General features: G+C 38.5%; 1 protein-coding gene across 8 annotated transcripts in view; it reads left to right on the top strand.

The window, feature by feature from the left end:
* Positions 1–23,791, top strand: part of rg (A kinase anchor protein rugose) — a 1,244,182-nt gene that overhangs the window by 675,181 nt on the left and 545,210 nt on the right. For all 8 annotated transcript variants that reach the window (XM_071597013.1, XM_071597010.1, XM_071597012.1 and 5 more), the window contains 7 exons: positions 3,127–5,656; positions 7,917–8,091; positions 8,172–8,325; positions 10,392–10,571; positions 15,190–15,342; positions 17,920–18,027; positions 18,530–18,686. In XM_071597013.1, coding sequence (XP_071453114.1) covers positions 3,127–5,656; positions 7,917–8,091; positions 8,172–8,325; positions 10,392–10,571; positions 15,190–15,342; positions 17,920–18,027; positions 18,530–18,686 — 3,457 coding nt within the window. The remainder of the gene's footprint in view (positions 1–3,126; positions 5,657–7,916; positions 8,092–8,171; positions 8,326–10,391; positions 10,572–15,189; positions 15,343–17,919; positions 18,028–18,529; positions 18,687–23,791) is intronic.

Here is a 23,791-nt window from a genome sequence, read left to right as displayed (position 1 = left end):
GATTGGTGTGTGATTTTCTAGAAGATAATTTTCCCCTATGTATTGTTTCTATGAATAATATTTGAAAACTTGAATTGCAGTGTAAACCTCACTAATCTGGATGCCCACGTGATTCAGGCTGAATCCGGCCATTTAATGCGGGGTATTACTTATGGGGACAAAAGATGGCTCTGTAATACTTTGCCAAAAATACTTCCTTGCAAGTTTCTCCGAGCATGATTGCAAAGCATAATAAAATTACTCGTCATTTTTCCGGTGCCATTGCAAATTGTGGATTGCCAGTGCTGCATGAGGCAAATAATTCACCTATTCAACAAAATGCTGCATATTGCAAAGTTTCAACACGTTTGTTTATGATCAATGGCCAGTTCTTTCCATGTACTTCTGTAACTTTTAAGGACATGCCTGATTATGTTGATTTTATCTGGCAATAAAATGGCACAAAAAAGATGGCATCAAAAAATGTGGCACCAATTGAAAACTACTTTGAACATTGTAAACAAGGTTAAGGTAATTGAGTTGTTGGGATCTCTTTTTGCCGGATAAAATTGCATACACCGATGGCTGGCTATGGTTTACTATTTTGTCAAGTAGTAGTTATTTTGGGGAGAGGCAACCGACAGCTGAGGTTATTTGCTTTTCATTTTGTTGAAGGAGGTCCCTTAATTCCAAAATGTTTTGCTATTTGATGGCCCTTCTTTTGCAAAAGAGTCACAGGAACTGTTAAATTTTTTTGTCTGAGATAATTTTCTACTTATTTGAAATATTTAAAAATTCAAGTGCAAGAAATCTATTTTCTTATTATTTAAAAAATTGACCAAAAATATAGCCTTAACTGTGCTACTAAAATGAGTGCCTCCTGTTTTTATTCATCATTTAACATTTGTAAACACAAAAAATGTACTGGAATGAAAATTTAATGGACACCATTTGGTAATTACTTATATCTAATGAGATTTGATTGATACTACTCTACATAATTGCGTGAAAACAGTGATTGAGCTAGTCCTAAACTTTGAATAATGGACCCTGAATGTTCCAGGCGTACACAGTATGGAGTGCTCATGTATGCATACCGTGAAATATTTCTTTTCTGGTCCAAGACTAGTTTGCTTTTGGTTGAATTTGCATTATTTGGGCTTATATACAAGTCCAGGAGTGGGTGTACATTGTAGGCCCTTGTTTTAGTGAGGTTCAATTGCCAAGACTCTCAAATGAGAATCTCCAACACTGTTGAAAATCTATTCTCACAATTAATTTTCATGCTATCAAAAGTCTATAGGGAAGTAAGCAGGCTAAACATTCATGTTACACTTCCATTAGTGTTCTTTTTTCTACTTGAATAAGAGTGGGTTGATATATTCCCTTTCTAAGGTTCTTTTCTTTCAGGGACCTATTAGGTGGAATCCCTTTCAGCCTATATATGTGCATGCTCAACTACATTCATAGGAATACCATTATATGCTATGTATCCTATATTAATGCTTGGAGATTTGTGTGATCTGTGTAGAGCTGCTAGTTGGGGTGGTAACAAATTCCAGGGATGTGTCATAGACTGGTAGAGATGTATACTCTTGTCTTATGATAAATGACCCTGTAAACATCTTTTTGGCTTGATATTAAAGTGTGAATTAATTTAGGTTTATATTGCTGAAGTCATTTTGGGAAAATTGGATATTGCTATTTGTGAAAGTAAGAAAACAGCTTACACGGTGGGTGAACATCTGAGATGCTGAAGGTGTGACTGAATGTCTTGGTAGCATATGACCCTTCTGGCCAAATGATTGCAATGAATTGCTAGAGTGAATTTTTGCATTGAATTTATTTTGTTAGTCCATTCTTGCAGTGAAAGCTTATTTGATCATCTGTTGCCATTGGTTTGCATGTATTCCCCAAATGTATGGGGTGCTGGTATCTTGATGAAGCCACCTGCCATCATTTTCATTCATATGGTAGTCCAGGGGGTAGAGCGTTGGACTACTGACTGGAGGGGCCCCCGGGTACGATTCCCGGGCAAGCCTCTCTGGCCACTTTCAGCTCCACCCAAGCTTTGTGAAATTTCGGGTGCCAGGTCTTCCTGGGAGACCACGACCGGTGCAGGGAAAGGAACTGACCCCACAACCCTGATGTGTAAATTTCACACACCATCGGGCTTAGCACTGGGTGAACTCTACCGTAACCAACTAAACCAACCTTTGGGTTGATTACTGTGTTTATGGTTATGCAGCAAAAATTTTTTAAATGTCATGGGTTAACTTAAGCCATGCTTATCTTTTTTCACAAGCACGGATTTCAGGAAATTCACAGTTTCTGTTTTTTAAGTAGGTATTTTAAAATTAAATTTCAGGTTCCCATTACATTAATTTAAAATATTAATCACTGTTAACCAGCTAGTGACTTAATTTTAGTTTCCTCTAGGTATTTTTCAATTCTTAGTTTTGATGCCCTTTGCACAAGATGCTGGGACTAACTTTAATGGAATCATCTGCAAACACTCATTAAAATGCAGCAAATTCAAGGTGGAGAAATCATCTGCCTTGACCAGGATCTTAGCCAAGACGGAAACACTTACACTCTGAAATATTTGCATTTTAATGACATTTTCAATTTGCCCTCAATTTCTGTTAATTCTAAATCTGTAGATTCACGAATTAAAGGTATTCTAATCAATATGGTAATATTTTGTTAAGAACTTGTGGACCACACAATCAATTCATTGCATGTGTGATAGTCATAAATAGCATAGCTAATTATGTCTGGTGATGTTCTGTTCTTTGATTTGATTAATTATCAAAAAATGATGCTCAAGTATTTTCTATGTCTTTTAAAGAAATATAATGATAACCTCCATATAAATAATTTTTGCTGTGAATTTTGAGATTCATACTTGATATTTGTGCCAACTCTGTCCTGCAATTATTTCAGTTCAAATATACTTTTACTATGCATTTATTTTTTGGCACTGATGAATGATCATGTTTTTTGGCAGGAATTGGTTTGTGTGCTTGTTGTTCTTATTAGGTTTTTATTGTTTATCTTTGAAATAATAGCAGGAATTTTGATAAAATATATGGTATCATAAAATTGAGATTTCCTTGAAGTTAATTGAATGCAAAATTCCTTCAGGTCTCCTATGAAGAGTTCAAGCTTCAATTTGCTCAAATGTATGAGCACTATGAGCGCCACCGCTCTGACAACATCACGGATCCAGCTGTGCGCCAGCAGCGACCCATAAGCACCATCTCGGGATGGGACCAGCATGCTCACACCAGCTACCAGGCACGCCCCCATCAGCACCAGCAGGGCACCATTGCATACAACAATGACGGGGAGGAGGAAGAGGGGGCGGAAGAGGAGGATGTGACTGCATCCAGGCATGAGATCCCTGCACCAACCGCTTCCAGCATTGAAGTCCAGACAAGAGTAGAGCGTCATCAGGTGGAAGTTGTGAGTGTGGATGAAAGTGTAATCACTGAGCAACAGACAAAGCAGGGGAAGGCTGTGGTCAGTGAAGTGTGTAGTTGTGACATCTCGACTAAGGTCGACCAAAGTACAGCAGTGGGCAGTTCGTTAAGTGAAGTTGAAAATCTTGCACGTCAGTCAAGTTCAGAATCTGGTTTGGACCTTCTGCCTTCTCCTCAACCCTTTAGTGCTGGTGTGGACAGTGCTTCTTCTGAAACAGTGCTCAAAATGATGAATAGTGGTGTAACTATGACTCTGGACAGCTTTGGAGAGTCAAAAGTGGACGAAAGGACTTTGCCGATGGAAAAGTTTGTTTCAGATCAAGAATGTCTTCCATCTCTTTCAACGCCAACCAAGTCAGACAGGTCTGTTGAGTGCCTTGATAGTATCCAGCTAGAAGTGTTATCAGGACAAATTACACCAGAGAAGTTGAGTGTGATTGAGCCAGATGCGGACAGCTTAGTAGGTTCCATCGTGGGAGCATGCACAGTTTCTGACAGTGCCTCAATCAAAGTGAACTTATCTGTGACCGATAGCTGTGGGGATAGCAGTTCAGTTGAACACAAAGACTCTGAAAAAAATCTCGAGCTGAGTTCGTCTTCTCCAACACCAGAAGAAGTAATAATCATTAAGAAAGAAGGTACTTCAGATAACGAAGGTACCTCGGCATCTGTGGCTGATTCGACGGAAGGACTGGAGACAAGTTTCAAGGCTGTGGATGAGGGAGTTAGTACTAAAAATCCTAAATCAGGAGAAACCGAAATATTGGAAAAACCTTTGAATGAGGAACAAAACCTTGCCAATGTGGTTGAAGACGAGCCAAGGAACTTGGATGCCAGTTCTGTAAACTCTCAAGAGGTCTTTGAGAAATCAGAGGAAACTGAGGTGCTGCGTCTTCATGATTCAATTCGAAAAGCGTCAACTGATGAGCTGGAATTGCTGACACCTCCCCTGGAAAGGGAAGTCCTAGGTAGCGATTCATCTGAAGGATATGCCACACCCACCCATTACCCAAAAGCCTTGTCACCTAGTGACAAAGATGATGCTGATGACATGGTGACTGTGAAAGTTATTTCAGCAGAGGAGACAAAGGGTCGAGAGGGAGTCGGATGCATTGAGGAGGAGAGGGGGTCAGGAGATGGCGCCCAGCAGATGAAAGGTGAGGAGTTGATGAGTGTGGAGAAAAGTGCTGTGCCAACTGACAATGATGGTACAAAGCCAAATCAACTGGATTCACCTGAACAGTTCCCTGAAAGGGAAGAGCTGTCCTCGCCTGTGAAATTCAGCAATGGGGTGAAAGATAGCGAAAGCGATGATGAGAAAACCTCAGACTTAAAGGAGAGTGTGGGTCAGAGTGATGAGCTGATGGAGGAAATGAAGCCATCCAGGGATGTAATCACAATAATAGGCGGTGAAATCAATGATGAAAAAAGTGAGAGTTCCCCGGCTGTGTGCGAAGAGCAAGACAAGAGGGAAGTTGAGGGGTTGGAGTCGCCCGTCAATCAGCCTGCCCATCAATCAGTCAGAGGTGACCCCACGGAGGGCGTTGATAAATCAAGAAGTGAAAGAGATGTTGCTTCAAATGTGTATGAAAATGGTGGACTCTCGCCCAGTCATAGTATACCTTCTCAGGATATGTCAGTCACTCCCATTTCCTTGTCTCCAGAAATGGAAACGGCAGATGGAAGCAACAAAGTCCAGGAAAAGTCAGAAAATGACTTGTCAGAAGCAAAAAAGCAGCCATCGGTGGAGATGGGTAAGGCAGAGGAAGCTGTTGATGAGGCCAGGAAGGAGGAGAATGGAGCAGATGAGGAAGAAGGAGTCACCAATGAGGGCGTGGAGATTGCACAAGAGGAAAGAGTTGAAATGTGTTGGAGTGTTGAGAAGGATGCGCAAGAGAAGAGGGCTCTGATGGAGAAGACAATGGAGGCTGGGAAGAGTGAGGTCAAGGATGCTCGGAGTGATCCCCTCGAAGGGAAGGACTGTTCGGTTGATTTGAGGCTTGATGCAGAAGGTCAGACCTCTGAAACGTCAGCGGCTGAGAAGCTACACAAGGAAGATGAGAGTGGTATGCTGATAGGAAAGCAGCCATCAGCTCAGTCTACTGATGGACCTTCAGTGAGGAAGGTGTCCTCACCAATGAAGAGGCCAAGGAGCGCATCAACATCAACGCAAGTTGATCCTGTGCATTTCGGTAAGCTTCTTTTAATATTTTGTGTATTCTTACAGAGGTGTGTCACTAAAGCTACTTATGAGAGTTCATATGATTTCTATGTTCTCAATGTGGAAATTTGAAAGGACTATGAAATAATTGTATGGTAAAAAATTATTTAGATTGAAATTATGGTACAGAATATTGTCTATGGCATGATGCAAAAGTACTGCATGTATTATTTATTAGTTTTCTCCACTTAATTTTGTTACATTTCCATGTCAACCCAGTTTTCTCTTTCAAATAATGTGAATGCAAGATGTATGGAAAAACATATTCTCAGATTTTTCTTTGGGTCTTCCTTTCACTAAAATGTGGTAAAAACACCATAGGTCACTGAAATATGTTGCTCCTGGTCTAGGACCATGATGGCATGGGCAATTCCTTGATAGGGCTGCAATTACCACTCTGTCGGCAAACAGTTGTAATGCTTTTCATGGGATTATAAGATCTTCAATAACAAAAGGCACTTGCTTCTCCCATGGCTCTAGAAGCATATATGAAAACAAAAGACACTTCAGCCAATGAATGGCTGTGTTACAATTGTGCACGGGTATAATCTTTGCCCAACTTGGAGACACTCACCAGTTATTGGGAAGCGGAAGGGGATAGGGAGCAAAGGGGAGCACATGAAAGGCAGGGGCGCCATTGACTCTTGAAGAAGGTGCACAGTCAGTTATTATATTCCTTGCTCCCAACATTGTTTTTGAACAGTGACATGTTTTGCCTCTGATTAAGCCGAGCAGCAGAATATATGATCCAGATGTGGATCTCCAAAAAACTGTGTGTTGAATCATAGCCTCTTGCTGACAAGAAAGAAAAGAATTTAGGGGGACAATTTTGAAAATGTTAAAATTACACGTGCAGTTTGACATTTGGTTATTTTCCATTGAATAAACATTATCATAGCTAATATATTTATTAAAATTAGGTTTTGCACAGTCTGCATCAACTATGATGAATTGTGCATCATGTTGAATTCCACTTGTGTGATCTGTATTTCCATCTTCAGTTCCTCATATCTTCTAAGTGATTGTATTCTAAAGGCCCCTTCTTGTGCTATCTGAACCCTGCTGTCTTTGTCCTCAGACAAAGAAAGGAACTGAAACTCACACTGGTGCTTTAGGCAGTGAAAGCCATAAGTTCAACCTATCCTCAAAAAATAAGTGAACCATGAAACAAATGATTTTGTCACCTCTGGGACCCAAGGAATTGTTTTAAGCACAAGTTCCCAATGGTTGTACTTTCCCATACCTGAACACCTACTCTCACCTTAATCTTATTCCTCACAATCCATATTCTGATCAACAGCAATTCAAAACTACAAGGAATGTCATCCACCAGCAACCAGGAACTCAGGAACGACATACAAAGAACATTCAAAATAGTTTGACTTGGCTGTCTTTTCCAGTTAGGTTTTTAAATCAATAAGAAAGCTCTGAGTGGGTAGAGATAATTGTCAAATCTAACCAATGAAAGCACGTTCAACTGCATAGAGTTCATTGCATGCATTGACTGCAATGCAGGCCTGACAGCAGAGAAGACCAAAGTAAATATTGCGGTGGTCAAATAGATACTGCCATCCGAAGCAATACATTGCAACAGTTCTATGATGAGTTGGTGGGGGTGAAAGTTAGTAGAGTTAAGGTCAGCTGCCATGAATTGGGAAAATAGCAATAGGTATTCCCTGGGTGTACCATCCAGCTGCTTAATTTCATTTTTGGTCATCCTATCCGTGTTTCACTATAATTCCCCTGCTTCCCTTTCCGTCCGACCCTTACTCTCTCTTTTTCTATCACTATTCGTCAATCCCTTCTGCCAGCCCATCTGGTGCAGCTTAAAATTTCCTTGTCAAAAAAAGAATTTATCTGTGTTTTCTTTCTCAAATTTCACAATGAAAACCACAGGTACCTGCTGTCTTGGCATGTGGTCCAGAATTTTTTATCCAATTACCCCAAATGGTGAGCAAGTGCCAAGTGCAAACTTAAGTCTCCAATTAGGCCTGCCAGGTAACCCAAACAGTGATAACTCACCCAATCTGGTCACACTGAATAACCGATCAAGTTGCACTTATCTTACGTGGTATCTGGAAGACCAATGGGTAGTGAGTTGGGGATGAGCTTTCTTCCAATCCCTCCCCACTGATGACATTGCCAGTGGCAGGGCACCAATCTGAAAATGTCAGCCAGCATGGCATTGGCACGGCCTCTACTTTAAATCACTCCCAATTACTTATTTTCAGAATCTAAGAGACAAAAGTCTTCCTCTGTATCCAAGAACTCATCAAGGCCGATGTTCAGCCCTGGGCCAACACGACCGCCTTTCAGGATTCCTGAATTCAAGTGGTCCTACATTCATCAGCGTCTCCTTTCTGATGTGCTCTTCTCCTTGGAAACTGACATACAAGTCTGGAGAAGGTAAGTCCTTAGCACCGCTGTCGCCAAATACAAGGTATGCATGATGGTAACATCTGATTACATTGTCATTTTTTTTGCAGCCACTCAACCAAGTCAGTCCTGGATTTTGTCAACAGTGGGGAAAATGCAATATTTGTTGTGAATACAGTGCACTTGATCTCACAACTTGCAGACAACCTCATCATAGCCTGTGGAGGTCTTCTGCCACTGCTGGCCTCAGCAACGTCTCCGAATGTAAGACATGGCTCTCTATTTTTACCTGAACATTAACACTTCATTAAGTTTTCAGCTTTAGTACACATTTTTGTTAAGCACTTTTATGTCATCACAATTCTATCTTTTAGGAATGAAATTTTTGATAGGTCATCATTCCTCAATGGTGAACAGCTGGAACTCGGTGTGTCACTTCACATTTTTTTGAAGCCTAGTTTATTCCTTTACTGAAACCCTTTGCTGAATACAGGTGTACTCTGTTTTTTTAATGCCCTAATTTTAGATATTATTCAAATGCATTTTGATTCAGTTATCAATTCTGCCCTCCCATTGACTACAACCTTGACGTGGTGGAAGGGCTTGTGTGTTCCGATTACCCCTAGAGCTATGCTGGCGGGAGTAAAAATAATTGCTCCTGGTAGGGTCACCCAATGCCAGATAGGTCAAAGGCTAGGAGCCAGACGAAAGGTAGTCCACGCAGCGTCTGTTCCTCAGTGAGGCGGCTGCAATGGCGTCTGACCCCAGTGGGGTGGTCAGTGAGTGATGGTGTCACGTTAAAAAACACCATTGAGGAAGGCAATGGGAAACCACCTCAATTATCATTCCCAAGATCAATATGATGGACACTACAGAATATGAGTCCTAGAATCTACGGGGCTCGGCCCAATCGGCTGTGTGTCATGCCCGGCAGCAGGGGAGGCAAGGCTCCCGCAGTCGTCATCCCACAAAACCCTTGCAAAACCTTGGAAAACTGACAGCTGCTGGACAGAAGACACAGGAGAAGAGGACCAATTTAGTTAGAATAAGAACTTGGAATGTTAGGACAATGATGAGGGCAGGGAAATTCGAGCATATTAAGAGAGAGATGGAAAAAGGAAATATATAGATACTTTAGTTTATGTGAGGTGAGGTGGAAGGATAGCAGGGATTACTGGAGTGATAAAATATGGCATTGCAGCATAGGGCAACTCACCAAAAACTGAGTGACTTTTTAAATTGTGTAAATGGGCAACTAAGATCATCTGCAATGCATAAAGATCAGACAGTTGCAGAAACCTATTTAAACCATTGAGAATTCTTCCGTTATTATGTATTTATGTGTATCATTCTATCATTTACCTCAATGAATATAAACTTGAATGAAATTTGATCAGTACCCAAGATGTTCATAGTTATCACACCAGGACAGTTTACCTTCAGTTATTAAAAATGTAAGTAGGTTTTCTAATTAGAAATTAAAATTAAAAAAAGTATTTCCAGGATAATTACTTTCATAAAATTGATACATTTCTGAACGCATAATTTGTCGCTATTTTCTGGTAACTGATATTGTATCTGCCGTCCTCTTGTATTTTGATGGGTCTCATACATGTATTTCCATATCTTCAGGACCAGTAAAGCTATTATCATTATTAATATTAAGAGAGTACAACATTAATGGTCTAGGTATTAGAATGTTGGCAATGTTTTGCTTCACTTTCTCAAATGCAAATTTTATGTATCAGAAATAAACACCGTGAGAGTTTTTATATTTAATAGTATGCAAGTTAAAAATTATATAAAGGAAATTCATAATTGTAATGTGTTTAGAATGTGCACAGCTTTGTCATGATGGGTTTTTAATGCAAGTTGAAGTTAATCATATCCAAAAGTTCAAAAAGTTTTTTCTGAAAATTTGGCATGGCTGCAACATCTTCAAATCGTACAATTATACCCTGGGAAATGTATGCATTCATTTTTAATATAAATTTGATTTTATTCCATTTGTGAAACCTACATAAATTATTTCTGACAGTTTAGGCATCCATTCCAAATATTTAAGGATCTAAAACTGTTCTTACTAGACTTTTCTGTAACATTTATGACTGACCTCTTATTCAAGGTTGGAATCATATCTCGAAGACATTTCAATAGAATGTGATGGGCATTGGTTTGAATGTGTGTGTGTGTGTGAATGCCAACGTTATTCCTCAGTTCTGCCAAGTAGCGTAGATGTCAAGTTAATTGGTAGGTAGCGCAAACATTTGTATTGTTTGTGAGATTCCTGCTTGTTTCTTTGACTTACCTTTTCAATTATCTCTTCCCAGAATGAGCTTGATGTGATTGAGCCCACGCAGGGGATGCCCATAGAAGTTGCCGTCTCCTTCCTGCAGCGGCTTGTTAACATGGCTGATGTGCTCATTTTTGCAAGCTCTCTCAATTTTGGTGAACTGGAAGCTGAAAAGAATATGTCCAGTGGAGGAATCCTCAGGCAGTGCCTCAGATTGGTGAGTCTCAATGTTTTACTCCATCGTGAAACCTCCAAGAGTGTACCTTTTCAATAACTTCATGCCAGAGTTTAACCATTTTACTGCCAGTGGGCTGATATACCAGACCAATGTTTTTGACTATTGCACCTTGTGATAAGAGCTCCCTTCTCTTTCTATGGCTTGTGCTCTATCTCTGTTGCTTGCCAACCCTAGAACGGTGAGAGGGGTGAAAAATACCCAAGGGTGGTTGAAATCTTGCACCAAACAAAAATATTTTTCTCTCATCCGATAAACTTAGAAAAAAAAACCTTTGTGTCACATGATTCTATATTAAAAAACAAAAAAAATGAGCCCCCATGGGACTCTCATGCTCATAATAGATAGATTTATTCACCATAGAACAATACATAATTGGGTGTGAGATGTGACTTGTTGACAATTGTTACCATAATAGGGTGAAAGAAAAGCGTCACCGTCCTAGGGCGAAGATGGTTTCCCCCAATTCTCGAGATATATGCTAATTGTGCACATTTTGTTGGTCTCCCAAGTTCTCCTGTGCTTTTCATTACCCTTGGGCCAATGGCATACGATCTTTCGTGCTGGGCTGTGCTTTCTCTGTCTCTCTTTATATTTATTTTATAATGTTAGTTTACGGCAAGATTAGCAAATATTGAGTTATTAATTATTGACAAATAAGATGTCTTAAAAATTTGCATTATAATAAAACATGAAGTTTCCATGTTTCATTATTATTATAAGGTAATCTACCGGTTAAGGTAGGTTTTGGATGGACACAGCTACAAAATAAATATTTTGTGACTCCAAACAAAACACAAAATCCAGCATCTTACTCTACATCAGGTCCCTCTTCATCTCTGAGTGCTTTCTTCCTCCCTTCATCCCGTCCAACATCTCTATCCTGTTCCTTCCCTTTCCTCGTTTACCTAACAATCTCCCCTCTATTACAGTCTTCAACATTCTACTGCAGGTCAATACACCCTTCATCCATTTTTCCTGCCTCCATAGGATTTCTCCCAACAAACGCCTTTCTTTGCCCACCATACCAAGTACTTCCTCATTTGTTTTCTTCTCTGTCCATTTCACCTTCTCCATTCTTCTCCAAACCCACATTTCAAAAGCCTCCAATCTACGTCTATCCTCCTGCTTCAATGACCACGTTTCCGCGCCGTACATAGCTACGCTCCATATCAAAGTTTTTACGAGTCTTTTCTTAACGTCCTTACTCAACGTCCCCGTCATCAACTCCCTCCTCCTTGCGAAAGCCTCTTTGCCTAGCGCAATTCTTCTCCTTGCATCCCTCCTACTTTGACTGTGTTGGTCCCAAACACTTCTGAGATTAAATTTTTATGAATTCTCCTTGTTCATGCACATTGGTGAACACTCTGTTTATTGCATTTTTCCATATTCATTATTTATCTTAACCTTTTCTGTCGTCTAATTTCACGAAGAATTGGTGCAAATTCTGTGGTGTTCAATTCTCACAGAACTGCATCTTATTGGAGAAATAGTTACATTTTACGAATTCAAGGAAATATTAATTAAAGATTCAGGTGTGATGTGGTGGAACTGTTCCATAAGAACAGAGACGAAGACTATAACAATTTTTCACAAAATAAAAGTTTATTCACGACCAGTTTCGATGCACCATATCATTTTCAAGTCAACTTCCAGTAAAGATGTTTTCCTGAACTATGAACCCCTCTTTCTCCCTGTCATTTCTTGTTGGACAAGTAGATACAGCAATTTGTAATTTTTAATATTGGTATAATTTATAAAATATTATTTTAAGTTTTTCTCTGTGACCATTATCGAAGTGTTTGAGAAGTAAGAATATGGAAGATGCACTCATCGCTAATGATGACAACAGTGATTTGCTATCCGAGACCTTCAATGAAGAGGTTACTTCTTCTAGCAGTGAAGAACCTTTCCTTTATGCCCTGAGGCCAGGGACAAAGAGATGTCGCATCTCTTCTATCTCCGAGGGAGATGACTCAAGTGGGTCTAACCAAGAAGAGGATGGAAATGTCGATCCAGGTGAAGGCGAGTGGATCAAAGTGAGAGTGAATTGTGCTAACCCTCCGAAGATATCCGTTGAGTTTCTAGAGACACAAGGATGGAAGCATGCTCCTCCATGCCACCAAAGGGACCGAAGCATACCACCTTGGTTGAACCTGGGAAGAACTGCACCCAATACAAAAGGGGATTATTTTTGGAGGAATTTGCCTGTCAGATCCCCCTGTTTCCCTGATAAAATAAGCACTTTAATATTTAAAATAAATATTAATCTCTTTTATATAAATATGAATGACCGTGAAAATTGAAACTAATTCAGAGATGTTTCGATGGTTTCTGGCTGTAGTGGAGAGCTTAGCAATGGTGTCTCCTTTCTGGCCTTACATGGACAAATGTGAAGAAAAACTATTCGGCAGTCCCTCATTTTTGACAAAGAACATTCAATGTTGGTTTTGTCACGTAGATGACATCCTTGCAATATGGACAGGCACTGAAAGGCAATTACACAATTGTGTGAGCACCTTAAATTCCCAATGCAAAGAATTCAATTTCACATGTAAGAAAGAACGTAATGGGAAACTCATTGTTCTAGATATCACAGTGTCAAAAAAGGGACGGGGTTTTGAAATTGCAATTTTTTGCAAAAGTATCACCACAGACCACATCATCCCCTTCAACTCCCCCCATCACATATCTCAAAAGTTTTTCATTTCCTGCTAAATAAACTGCTAGACAAACCTCTCTCTAAAACTAATTTTTTTCAAGAACTAAGATGATGAAAGATATTGATTAAAAAAATGGGTACAAAGAAGTTTTAATAGAAAAAATATCACGTGGAAAACGATCTTTTAATACAAAAAATCCTTTGCTCAAATCAGTTAATATGGATTTAAAGGTTACAAATGGTGTTAGACTCTCTTATTATGGATTGATTTCACAAAAGATGGCGCAACCTCTTCAATTTCGGATAGCTTTTTACGATGTGAGCAACCTAAAATCATTCATCCAAAGACAAAGTGGAAAAACAAAATAAAAGTGGCATTTACAAGTAAACTTCTAAGGACTGTAGTGCTATCTATGTAGGCCAAATGGGGAGATCATTAAAAACACGAGCAGAGGAACATAAACGCTGTTTTACGAAACGTGTCCTAGTGCAATATCACTTCACCAGGCATCTGTGGGAAGAAAATGATGGGAGCGATTGCAACCCAGAACTGATACACCAAATGGACAAAGGAAGAAGGATGAACAAGTGGGAAGAGATGGAAATCAGAAAAACAATTTGAAAAAGGGTCATTTGGTCCACGATCTATTGTTTGAACAACTCTCCCCAATCCTGGAAGCATCCCTTTCTTTCATGGAAAGACTTAACTACTACCCTTCCTCCTTCCCCCCACTTAGAGCCATTCCTGAAGCTTAACACCCCTCTCCCCTTTCTCATCGATGCTGATCACAGCCCTTCCTCTTTCCCCCCACCCTTTCTCACTCACCCCTTCCCCCACAAGAATGGTATATAAATGGACTGCAACTTGACTAATTTCTACCTGATGATGATGCCTAAGCTTTGAAACTAGTCGAACCCAAATAAAGAAAATTGGAAAAATACACTGTGTTCTTCATGTAATGATATTTCAGGAACTGTTTGATCAAGCTGAACAGGATGAAACCTTCTTGTATAGGATCATAACAGGTGATGAGTCATGGCTTCATGGATATGCCATCAAAACAAAAGTGCAATCTTCAAAATGGATTGGTGGAACATCCCCCAGTCCCAAAAAAGCTCAACAATTTCGCTCGAATGGCAAGGTGATTTTGATTGTTTTTTTCAATTCAAAGAGAGTTATGCATCATGAATGCCTACCTGAAGGCCAAACGGTCAACATGGAGTACTACCTTGGGGTTATGAAATGCCTGGGAGAGAGAGTGATCTGAAAACAGCCCGATCTTTGGAGGAGCAGCAAGTGCTTTTTTCACCACTACAATGCTGGCTCATTCCTTTCTCAGGACTCGTGAGTTTTGAGCCAAAAACAAGACCGTTGTGCTTTTCCACACACCCTGCACACCAGACCTTTCCCTACATTACCCTTTCCTGTTGCCTAAACTAAAACCCCACCTCAAAGGAAAAAGATTTCCTACCATTCAGGAGAGAGAGACAAATTTGATGGAGGAGCTTATGAGAATTCTGGAAGAAGCATTCCAGGACTGTTTCAACGAATGGAAACACCATTGGGATAAATATATACGTGGGGGAGGAGACTACTTTGAAGGGGACCCATATCGATGGTTTGTTAGTGAAGTATTTTTTTGCAGTAAACGAAGTTCAAAAGGTTTTTGGACATACCTCCTATGTATGCATTATTTTAAGTAAGTTAATAGTAGAAATTGTAGTCATTGAAATGTTACAACCCAAAGAGGAAGCTCTGCAGCTATCAGCCTACAATCCAGTGTCCCTTTTATTCATTTGTGTCAACCCTTAGTTTTTGTTATCTGATTCTAGTCAATCATATTTATGCCATTTGTTTAGTATTCATTTAATGTTGGCATTATGTTTAAGAAAAATGAGCATTTTGAACAAACGTCGGCATGCCTGCTACCATTCCAGGTGTGCACTTGTGCCGTGAGAAACTGCTTGGAGTGCAAGGAGCGAAGCCGTCCAATGCCATCCATGTCGCCCCCTGCTCTCCCAAACAATAGCATCTCCAACAAAGCAGCACATCTCCAGTCACTCATCCGAGGAGTTCAGGCATCACCAAAGGTGAGAGGCTAGAAACAGGTTTGGAAACAGTACGCCATTGTGTGGGGAACTTTGTCCAGCAAGAGCAGTAGGATGTGGTCCCATGGGTCCGAAGATTTGCGGTGGTTATTTGGAAAAGTAAAGGAGTCGTTGAAAGTTTTCCAACAAATGTATTTTTTTCAGTGTTACTAACCCATACTCTAAACCTCTGTATGCCATGCCTAGATTTATTTCATTGCAAACAATTTTCAATTTGAGGTAACTTATTCCTATCACACAGATCTTTATTTTATAGTACTAATGACACACATGTGTGCTTTGGTAAAATTATTCTTTAGTTAAAGTTGTTGAATAATCTTCTTTTGTTTTAAGGGAACACTAAACCTATTCTTGGTATTATTACATTATAAAATATTTTTCAATGGATGGTAATCCCTGATGCTTATAATCTAAATATTGTTTTTTTTTGAAGCTGCGGGAAAGATTTCATGATTTTATGCCATGCTTTTATTAGTTACCTTGCTCCCAAGGCAGAGTAAATTTAAGGCCCAATGTATTTGTAAATTTACTCCCAAATAAATGTGTGGGTCATTCAATAACTCCCTAGGAGATCCAAGAGAAGCCTCTCATAGAATCAAAAAAGGTTTGCATTTAGTAAGCCTCATCCCTCAATTAAATGCAGTTTAAATTTCAGTTATATTCAAAACATGGTTTCATTTTCATAGTCGTTTGAAGCAACAAGCTATAGTTTATTTAGAAAACTGGAGAAAAATGTGTTTCACTTGGCTTATTGACTAAACACTTCTTTTTAAATGGCTTAACACCAAAAGAGATGAAAGCCGAGTCGGATAAAGTTCGTGGCACATATACGACTGTGTTTGCTACTGTTTACAATTTAATAAATGAGTTTAAACCTGGCCATACAGCCACAAATGATGAGCATCATTTGGGACATCCAGTGGAAATGATTTCCTCCAAAATGATCGACAAAAGCCATGATATGGTTTTAAGTGACCAATGAATCAAAGTTTTCGAAATAGTTGAGGCTACAGGAATATAGCAAGGTGCAGTGTTTCCCAATTTGATCAAAAAAGAGGTGTGAAAAACATCTCAGTGAGATGCCTGCTGCAATTGCTTTCAGTGGAGAATAAAGGGAGTCATGTGGTTGAGGCTGATTTGTTCCCTTTCCGTTGCATTCCTGACAATTTTCATTGTACATGCATAACTGTGGACAAAATATGGATACATTACTGCCCTCCAGAGAAAGTCGAAACTGTGGGTTTTGTAAAGGCAATCAGACTATGAAGAAAGTGAAATTGGATGACAAGATGATGGTTAAAGTTTTTATGGATGTCTGTGGAATCATCTACATCAATTACTTGCAAAAAGGATGGACGATAAATGGAGAATGTTATGAAATGTTTTTGCACCAGTCGAGTGACAAAATGAGGAGAAAACATCCTCATTTGGCAAAAAAATTCATTTTCATCAAGACAATGCACTTGTGTGCAGTTTTAATGGTGAAAATTATGGAAATAAAGTATTTGAATCATTAGAACATCTACTGTATTCACCAGGTTTGGATCCCAGTAACTTGTTTGTTTTCCAAACTAGAAAAAATGGCTAAGCCGAAAATGAATCGCATTGAATGAGGAGGTCAATGCCAACACAGATACCTAATTTGAGGACCCTCTGAAATCATGCTTTTTGGATGGTTTAAAAAAGTTGGAGAAATGCTTGGAAAGACGTCTGAGTTAAAAGAATGCTATGTTGAAAAATAAAATAAATCTACCCAAAATAATAGTTTTTCTTGGACTTATTGAGCGATCCACATAGTACACACTCACCTGGACATTTGTTAAACTTCTTTCATATCCCCTTTTGGCTAAGACCTCCATAAATATGTAATACCAGATGTTTGTTGCAAAATGGAGTGTTGAATTTGAAGAGCTAGGGTTTTTTTGGATTCCTCTATTTTCATTGGTTAGAAATGGATCTTCAGGTATGTACTTCTTATCTGAAGCTGCCGGCTGAAGTGCAGGTAAAGCCCTTTTCCCAGCAGTGAACAAGGAAAAAACACTAGACCTAAGTATCTGAATAACAGAAGCATTTAACGATGAATATTTTTGTAATGCATATTCATGCTGATATGCCTTAATCATTATTAAACTTTAACCAGTAATATTGGGTCTTTCTGGCCTTGCTGCTATTTCCAAAGAGGAAAATTGATGAAGTCCTGATGAATTAACGACAAGGTAAACAAGGGTTTATTGTGATCCCCCGATATTTTTGTCTCTTCTTATCTTTACCATTGAAGTGTCTGTAGATATGCCCAGTAGATACAAATATAATGTTTTGCAGAAAATTGAGTGTTGGGGTAACAAAAGAATTCAATTATGCTAAAAATTTGTTCATAAATAGCTACTGCTACAGCAAATTTTGGAATGAAATAGTAAATTCGTGCATACACTGTGTTGCTAATGCATGATGATTTTTATTTGAATCTCTTATTGGAAAAAATATGAAAAATATCATTATTAGTATGCATGCTTTTAACCTGAATGAAACAAAAAAAGCTGTTTTTAAATTCTGTTACAGAATATAGTGGAAAACCTGGCCAGCCAGTCAAGTCCTGTGAAAGATCCTGAAAAGCTATTACAAGATATGGATGTAAATAGACTAAGAGCTGTGATCTACAGAGATGTTGTAAGTTAATGGCAGATGGCTTCTTGCTTTGGACAGTTCCATTGTAAAAAATGTCCTTTTCCTGCATTTTAGAGAAATATCGCCAAAATTGTATGCCACCATTGGTTGTCTTGCTATTATTTTATTAAGACCTAAAGGATCTAGACAGAGTTGAAGTTTCATATGAGGTATCTTAATAATTACATTTCTGCTGTTACAAGCTTCACTATTTATTACTATAAATGGTAGCAATCAATTTATTTGCATATTACCTCACAATTGTCTCATCTGCAAGTATTCTTAGTAATTTTCATGAAGTTTTTGCATTGTCTCCTATCTTAGTGGTCAATGAATGGGGTTAGTATTTAGAGCCATAAGGCATTATATTTTTGTGATTGCTGTCATAGTATAATGGCATGAAAAAAAATCTGTATCCCCTATAACCCTGGATTCATTAAATTATACATGCCAGAATCTCTGGAGTTTTCATGTATGAATAATTTAGTGATCATATTTTTTTTAGGAGGAGACCAAGCAGGCTCAATTTTTATCCTTAGCAATTGTGTACTTCATCTCCGTTCTGATGGTTTCCAAGTATAGAGACATACTTGAGCCTCCGATGACACCAACCTCTCCCAGCCCAGCTGCTCCTTTGAGAAGTAATGGAACCTCTCACCATGGTAAGATATCGGAATATTAGTATTGCTCTGCATGGAACATTTGTATATTCGGTTAATTTTGTCTAAAGGTATCGGGTATGCATTATATCTGAAGGTTACTTCACAGACCTTACAATTTAGCACACCATGAAACTAATTAACAAAATAATTTTTAATTTAATGCCGAACTATTAGTGATGATTTAATTTGACATTCCGATTTTGTTTAATTATCTAATGCAATGGTAAACCTTGTGTAATGTTGATCTTTATATTTATGCTACTCCGTCTATCACATGTTATTCCCTGAGTTCCTCATTCCTATCTCCCGTGGATCAATAATTTGTTCCCCTCTGCCTGTGCAATGAGTGGAACGCACTCAAAGCTTGAAGGGGGCCTCAGGTCCCAGAGAACTTCTTTGTTAATTGGACTCCCCAAGTTTTCTCAAGAGCAAGAGAATGGGGGCTTTGTGAGGACCTTTGAAGTCCCTGTGAGTTTTTAAATGAATGAATTTGAGGTTAACTCAAGAATGGTGGGATTAAAAAAAAAATTTAAACATGGCTTGAAATTTTCCTCAAAAAGTTTGCCAGTTATTTTTTTAGTGCGGGTAACCATGCAAGGGCACACCACTGGCACTCCATCAAGAGAAAGCTTTTATGGTGGCCTTTGCACTCAGTGTGGAACAGTAGATCGCCACTCTCTCCTCTCCTTACTCTTCAGTCACTCTCAATCACAATTATTTTAAAAAACTACTTATTTTCAATCCTTCTCAATAATCTCAATGATCATCTACACTTTTCCCATGAACATTGATAATTGGCTTTTAAACCCTAGCCATTCACAGGTATCTATGCATTGGAAGAGAAATCGGGAATCAGTGGTTTCAGTGCCCTAGTGAATATGTCACAGTGCCATTAACTCTGGGGTTCCGACCACCTACCAATGCACATTTCATTACCCATTGAACACCGAACAAGGAAAAATGCCTTTTTGACCCTAGCCAGTAATTGGCAACATTTTGGTTAAATGGGCCTCTTTGGCTATTTTCATGCTCTTGCACACATTGGGAATGAAATGCAATCGTTGTATATGTTTATGTTTCTCAACTTTGGTGATCTCATTAGAAAATAGGTCTTTCCTACTCTCTCTCTCTCTCTCTCTCAGGGAACTTGTTTTGTCAAACCTGGCCAATGCATTAAAGTGAAGAAATATTTCGTTATCAATTTTATTTCAATCTGTAGGCAAAGAAATCCTTAAATTCTTTATACCATTTTAAGGTCAGTCATATAGTAATCAAGCTGAAAATTTAATCTGTAGTTACAAGAAAATCTTCCAGGATCTCTAGAGCCTCTGACCAATACTCAAATGATTTCCAACCACTGAACCACCTCATCACCAGTTTTGGTGCTAAAATTCTCCTTGAAAATATAAACATTTTCATACTATTATTCTTAAAAAAGAAACAGTAATTTTTTCTCCCATTGTTGTGGTTGACTCACATAAATGAAAATGAAATGCAATCATGTATTTGCAAGCAGAAATCAGACTGTTTTCGGATAGGTGGTTAGTTTTTGGGGACCAATTGGAATGGCTATTGTTCAAAAGGGCTTGCCCCTCAGAGAGTCATATAGTCATATTTCAAAATAACCCAAAATGAATGAATGGAAATGTGTTCAATCATCCCCATCATCAAAATGGGGACCAAAATGAACAGAACTTTGAGCTCCCATAGACATATTTAAATAGGCCAATTGCAGTCAACCACTTTATTCTCCAGACTGTGCCATTATTGGGCTCAAAACTTCTATGGTCATTTCTAATTGTTGAGGTGAGTTGTGCTCCAGAGTAAATAGCATGGTTTCTGGGCAAGAAATGGAAAGTGTCCAGTTTGACCAACCACTAAAAGTTTTCTTTTCTAAATCAGTCTGTGAATATCACTTCTTGCAATCTTCAACTCATGTTGACCCGTGGTCTATTATGGAGTGCATGGCCAGGTTCCAAGCACCATGGCCTCACCCTGGTGCCTTATGTCCATGCTCCTTTCCCATAGGGAAGAGTGTTTCACGAGTACATGTGTGCATAGTGTGTCCGTTTCCTCTAAAATGTGAATATTCATAAGTCCCAGCACACAAAGGTAGATTAAAGAGGGTACAAATTTGAAGGCAAAAATGGAGAATCAATGGGTGCATTTACAAGTGTTCTTTGGGTGAGTCATACAACTTTTACCTTACCTAGTGATTTTATTTTGTGTTTCTAATTAACTTCCTTCTTTCTTTTCTAACCATTTCATTGTGCTCTAGGTTCCTCATAGTACATTTTTTAAATTTATTGTTTCATTTAAGCTCTGCTATGAATGAATTAAATGGCAAAAAAGAATGTTATGTAATGTATTGAATATCATAGGTGGTAAGTGTATTAAAATTAAGGAAGTTCCAGTTCCAGAGACGGGACTTTCTTCAAATACTGACCCTAACAAGGATGCCTATGATGTATAAATCAGGAGTAAATGATTACATTTTGCCCTAGGTTGATTTAATTATTCCGTAAGATAATGAAAGCATACCTGCAACAGAAGAATTCTTTGCAATGGATGACATATCCTTTGAGTGATCTGAATGGTGTGTTCCTTGCTCACTTCAAACACTTATGTAATGTAAACTTGACCTCAAAGTTTCTTGATTCTATGAAAATCAACCAAGCTCCCCTTTGAATGCAGTCTCTGAAATTGATTAAATGGTTAGGATATGATACCTTTTCAGCCTTAGCCTATAAAGCAGGGATGATGGGGGTATCTGAGCGGATTGATGACTTTTTGAATAAAAGTTATTCCCATTGGTCACAAAAGACTCCCCACCTTCTTGTTTAATGGACGACTTTAGGGCCTCAGTCCACTCACCTAATAGAAGAACCATTCTATTAATAAGTTCTGGAGTCGAGTATGTTATATATTGAATCATAGCCTTCACTTGAATGTGGATGATACATTTTCCTTCATTGTGATGAAATTTGTTTGGAGACCTGAATTCATAAAAGTAAAAAGAAAATCTTTTTTTGAAGTTGTTGTTTCAGATAAATCCCATCTCATCTGTCAGCAAAAGCACAATAAATCAGCAATTCTTCAATCCCTTGTTGCCCTATATTAATATGTTCACTGTCATAGTTGTTTCCTTGAATGATGGCAATCAGTGACCACTGGCATTGGCACAGGGGATGCTCCTGAAATACGCAAAAAAGTCATCTTAAAAGTGTCCTATTTTGGCCAAAAAGTCACTTTTATTTTGAATTACAGCAAAGTATTAAACGATTTTCCTTCTATTTTTTTTAGATATGGTTGTATGGAAATTAGTTGAGATGAAAGATGGGCATTTAAAAAAAAATTTACGTTACAAATTAGAGGATTTGGTAAATTTGGTATTTGAATGATATATCCCACCCACTTGTGCCATCTTTTAACACCAGAGTGTTTATGAGAAAAAGTTAACTTTACTTGTGCTATTTTAGAGCAAAAAATACTTTCTCAGACTACTTTTTTTTAAATTGACCATCTGCTGCACCTAAGATTAATATTCCCATTAGTTCTCCATTGCCTCTCTCATGCAATAAACTAAAAAATAAAAATGTAAATTCTTTAGAAGATTGTTATGGAAGTTAATATGTAACGCCTAACGCATTAATATCCTTTTTTAGTACATAGCCATAATATGTTAAAGTAATGGTGTGCATAGTCTTTTTAATATGTTATGCGGGTGGGCTAAAAAGAGGCACCATTTTACAATATACATTGCTCTCAAGTTGAATAACTTGCATATGCCTACTTTCTAAACGAAATTTGTGACTGCTAATGACTTAGTTTTTTTATGCCTTTAATATTACTTGAAAATCGTGGAGTATGTATCCATTCTTTGTTTGTTGCCAAGGGAAAATATAACTTATTTCAAAGTAATGGGAACATTTATTTTAAAAACTATTTAGTAGAAACCAGTAACTTCTTGGAATTCAGTCGTTTCTTTTTTTTTCAAATCCCTGAAAAGTTTTTCCAAAAGTCCTAAAATGCCAAAAAAGGTAAATAATAGCATGCACTCTTTCTTGGTAGCCATCTTAAATTGACATGATTTGAATTAAAAGGTGGATACATTGAAAAGATATCTGCAGAAGTCTCAGAAGGAAAATGAACCCAAAGACTTATTTTGTGCTCTTTAATTATATCCATCACCCTGTCCAACCAACAAACTTGGAAGCACACACAACATCAAGGAATTAAACAAAGTTTCCTCAATGTATGTTCTAAGAGAATGAAATAGGGGTATGGCTAAAAGATTTGGTGTTTTCCCGGCGTATCAGCTGCGTAAATTCCTCTTGGGTTTTCCATCGGGTTATATCGTCCATATTGGCCGACGTTTTGATGTCCGACTCAGTCATTGTCGTCAGATCTTCTGAAGCCCTGAAGATGATGACCGAGTCGGACATTGAAACGTCGGCCAATATGGACGATATATAACCCGGAGGAGGACCCGAGAGGAATTTACACAGGGGTATGGTTGTGATTGTTGAGTTCAAAATGGTGACCAAATTTATTCAAGTCTGGGTCCATCACCGCAAGAGCATCCTGTGTCAAGTTGGCATGCCTGGCAGTGATTTACTTTCCTTTGGCTCAAAGTTACCATGGAGGTAAAATATTGCTGAGTGGATGTGATAATTATCTTTTTATTGACTTCAGAGTTTGTGCTCCACTGCTGATTAATGGAGAATGCATGTGACATTACAGTGTGGAAAGAGCCAAAGGAAGGTATTTCTGAGAGCATTGTTGAAGGAGAAAGAAATGCGAGTCAGTCACTCCTGTGAGAGTAAATTGACGTAAATATACTCACCTCAAGGATGAGTTTCTCCATTTATGTTATTTGAAGGCATTCCTAAACCAAAATAAGTAATTGGAAAACTCAAATACTGGCACACACGTTATTTACAACGTTGCCATGGACTGTGAGGGAGGTGTATGTATGCCGGTATGCCGGGCAAAGAGGTCCATGCCTATGCGGACTCAATTTTTATTGGCTAGTTATGGAGACTTTGTGAGAGATACCCTACGTATGCACATGCAAATATAACAAACCCTGCCGGCTCTTTACT

The sequence above is a fragment of the Hetaerina americana genome, unplaced genomic scaffold (assembly GCF_022747635.1).
Source record: "Hetaerina americana unplaced genomic scaffold, ioHetAmer1.1.p SCAF_8, whole genome shotgun sequence".
NCBI lineage: Eukaryota > Metazoa > Arthropoda > Insecta > Odonata > Calopterygidae > Hetaerina > Hetaerina americana.
The sequence above is the reverse complement of the archived record's forward strand: the minus strand, read 5'-3'. Positions and strand labels throughout refer to the sequence as shown.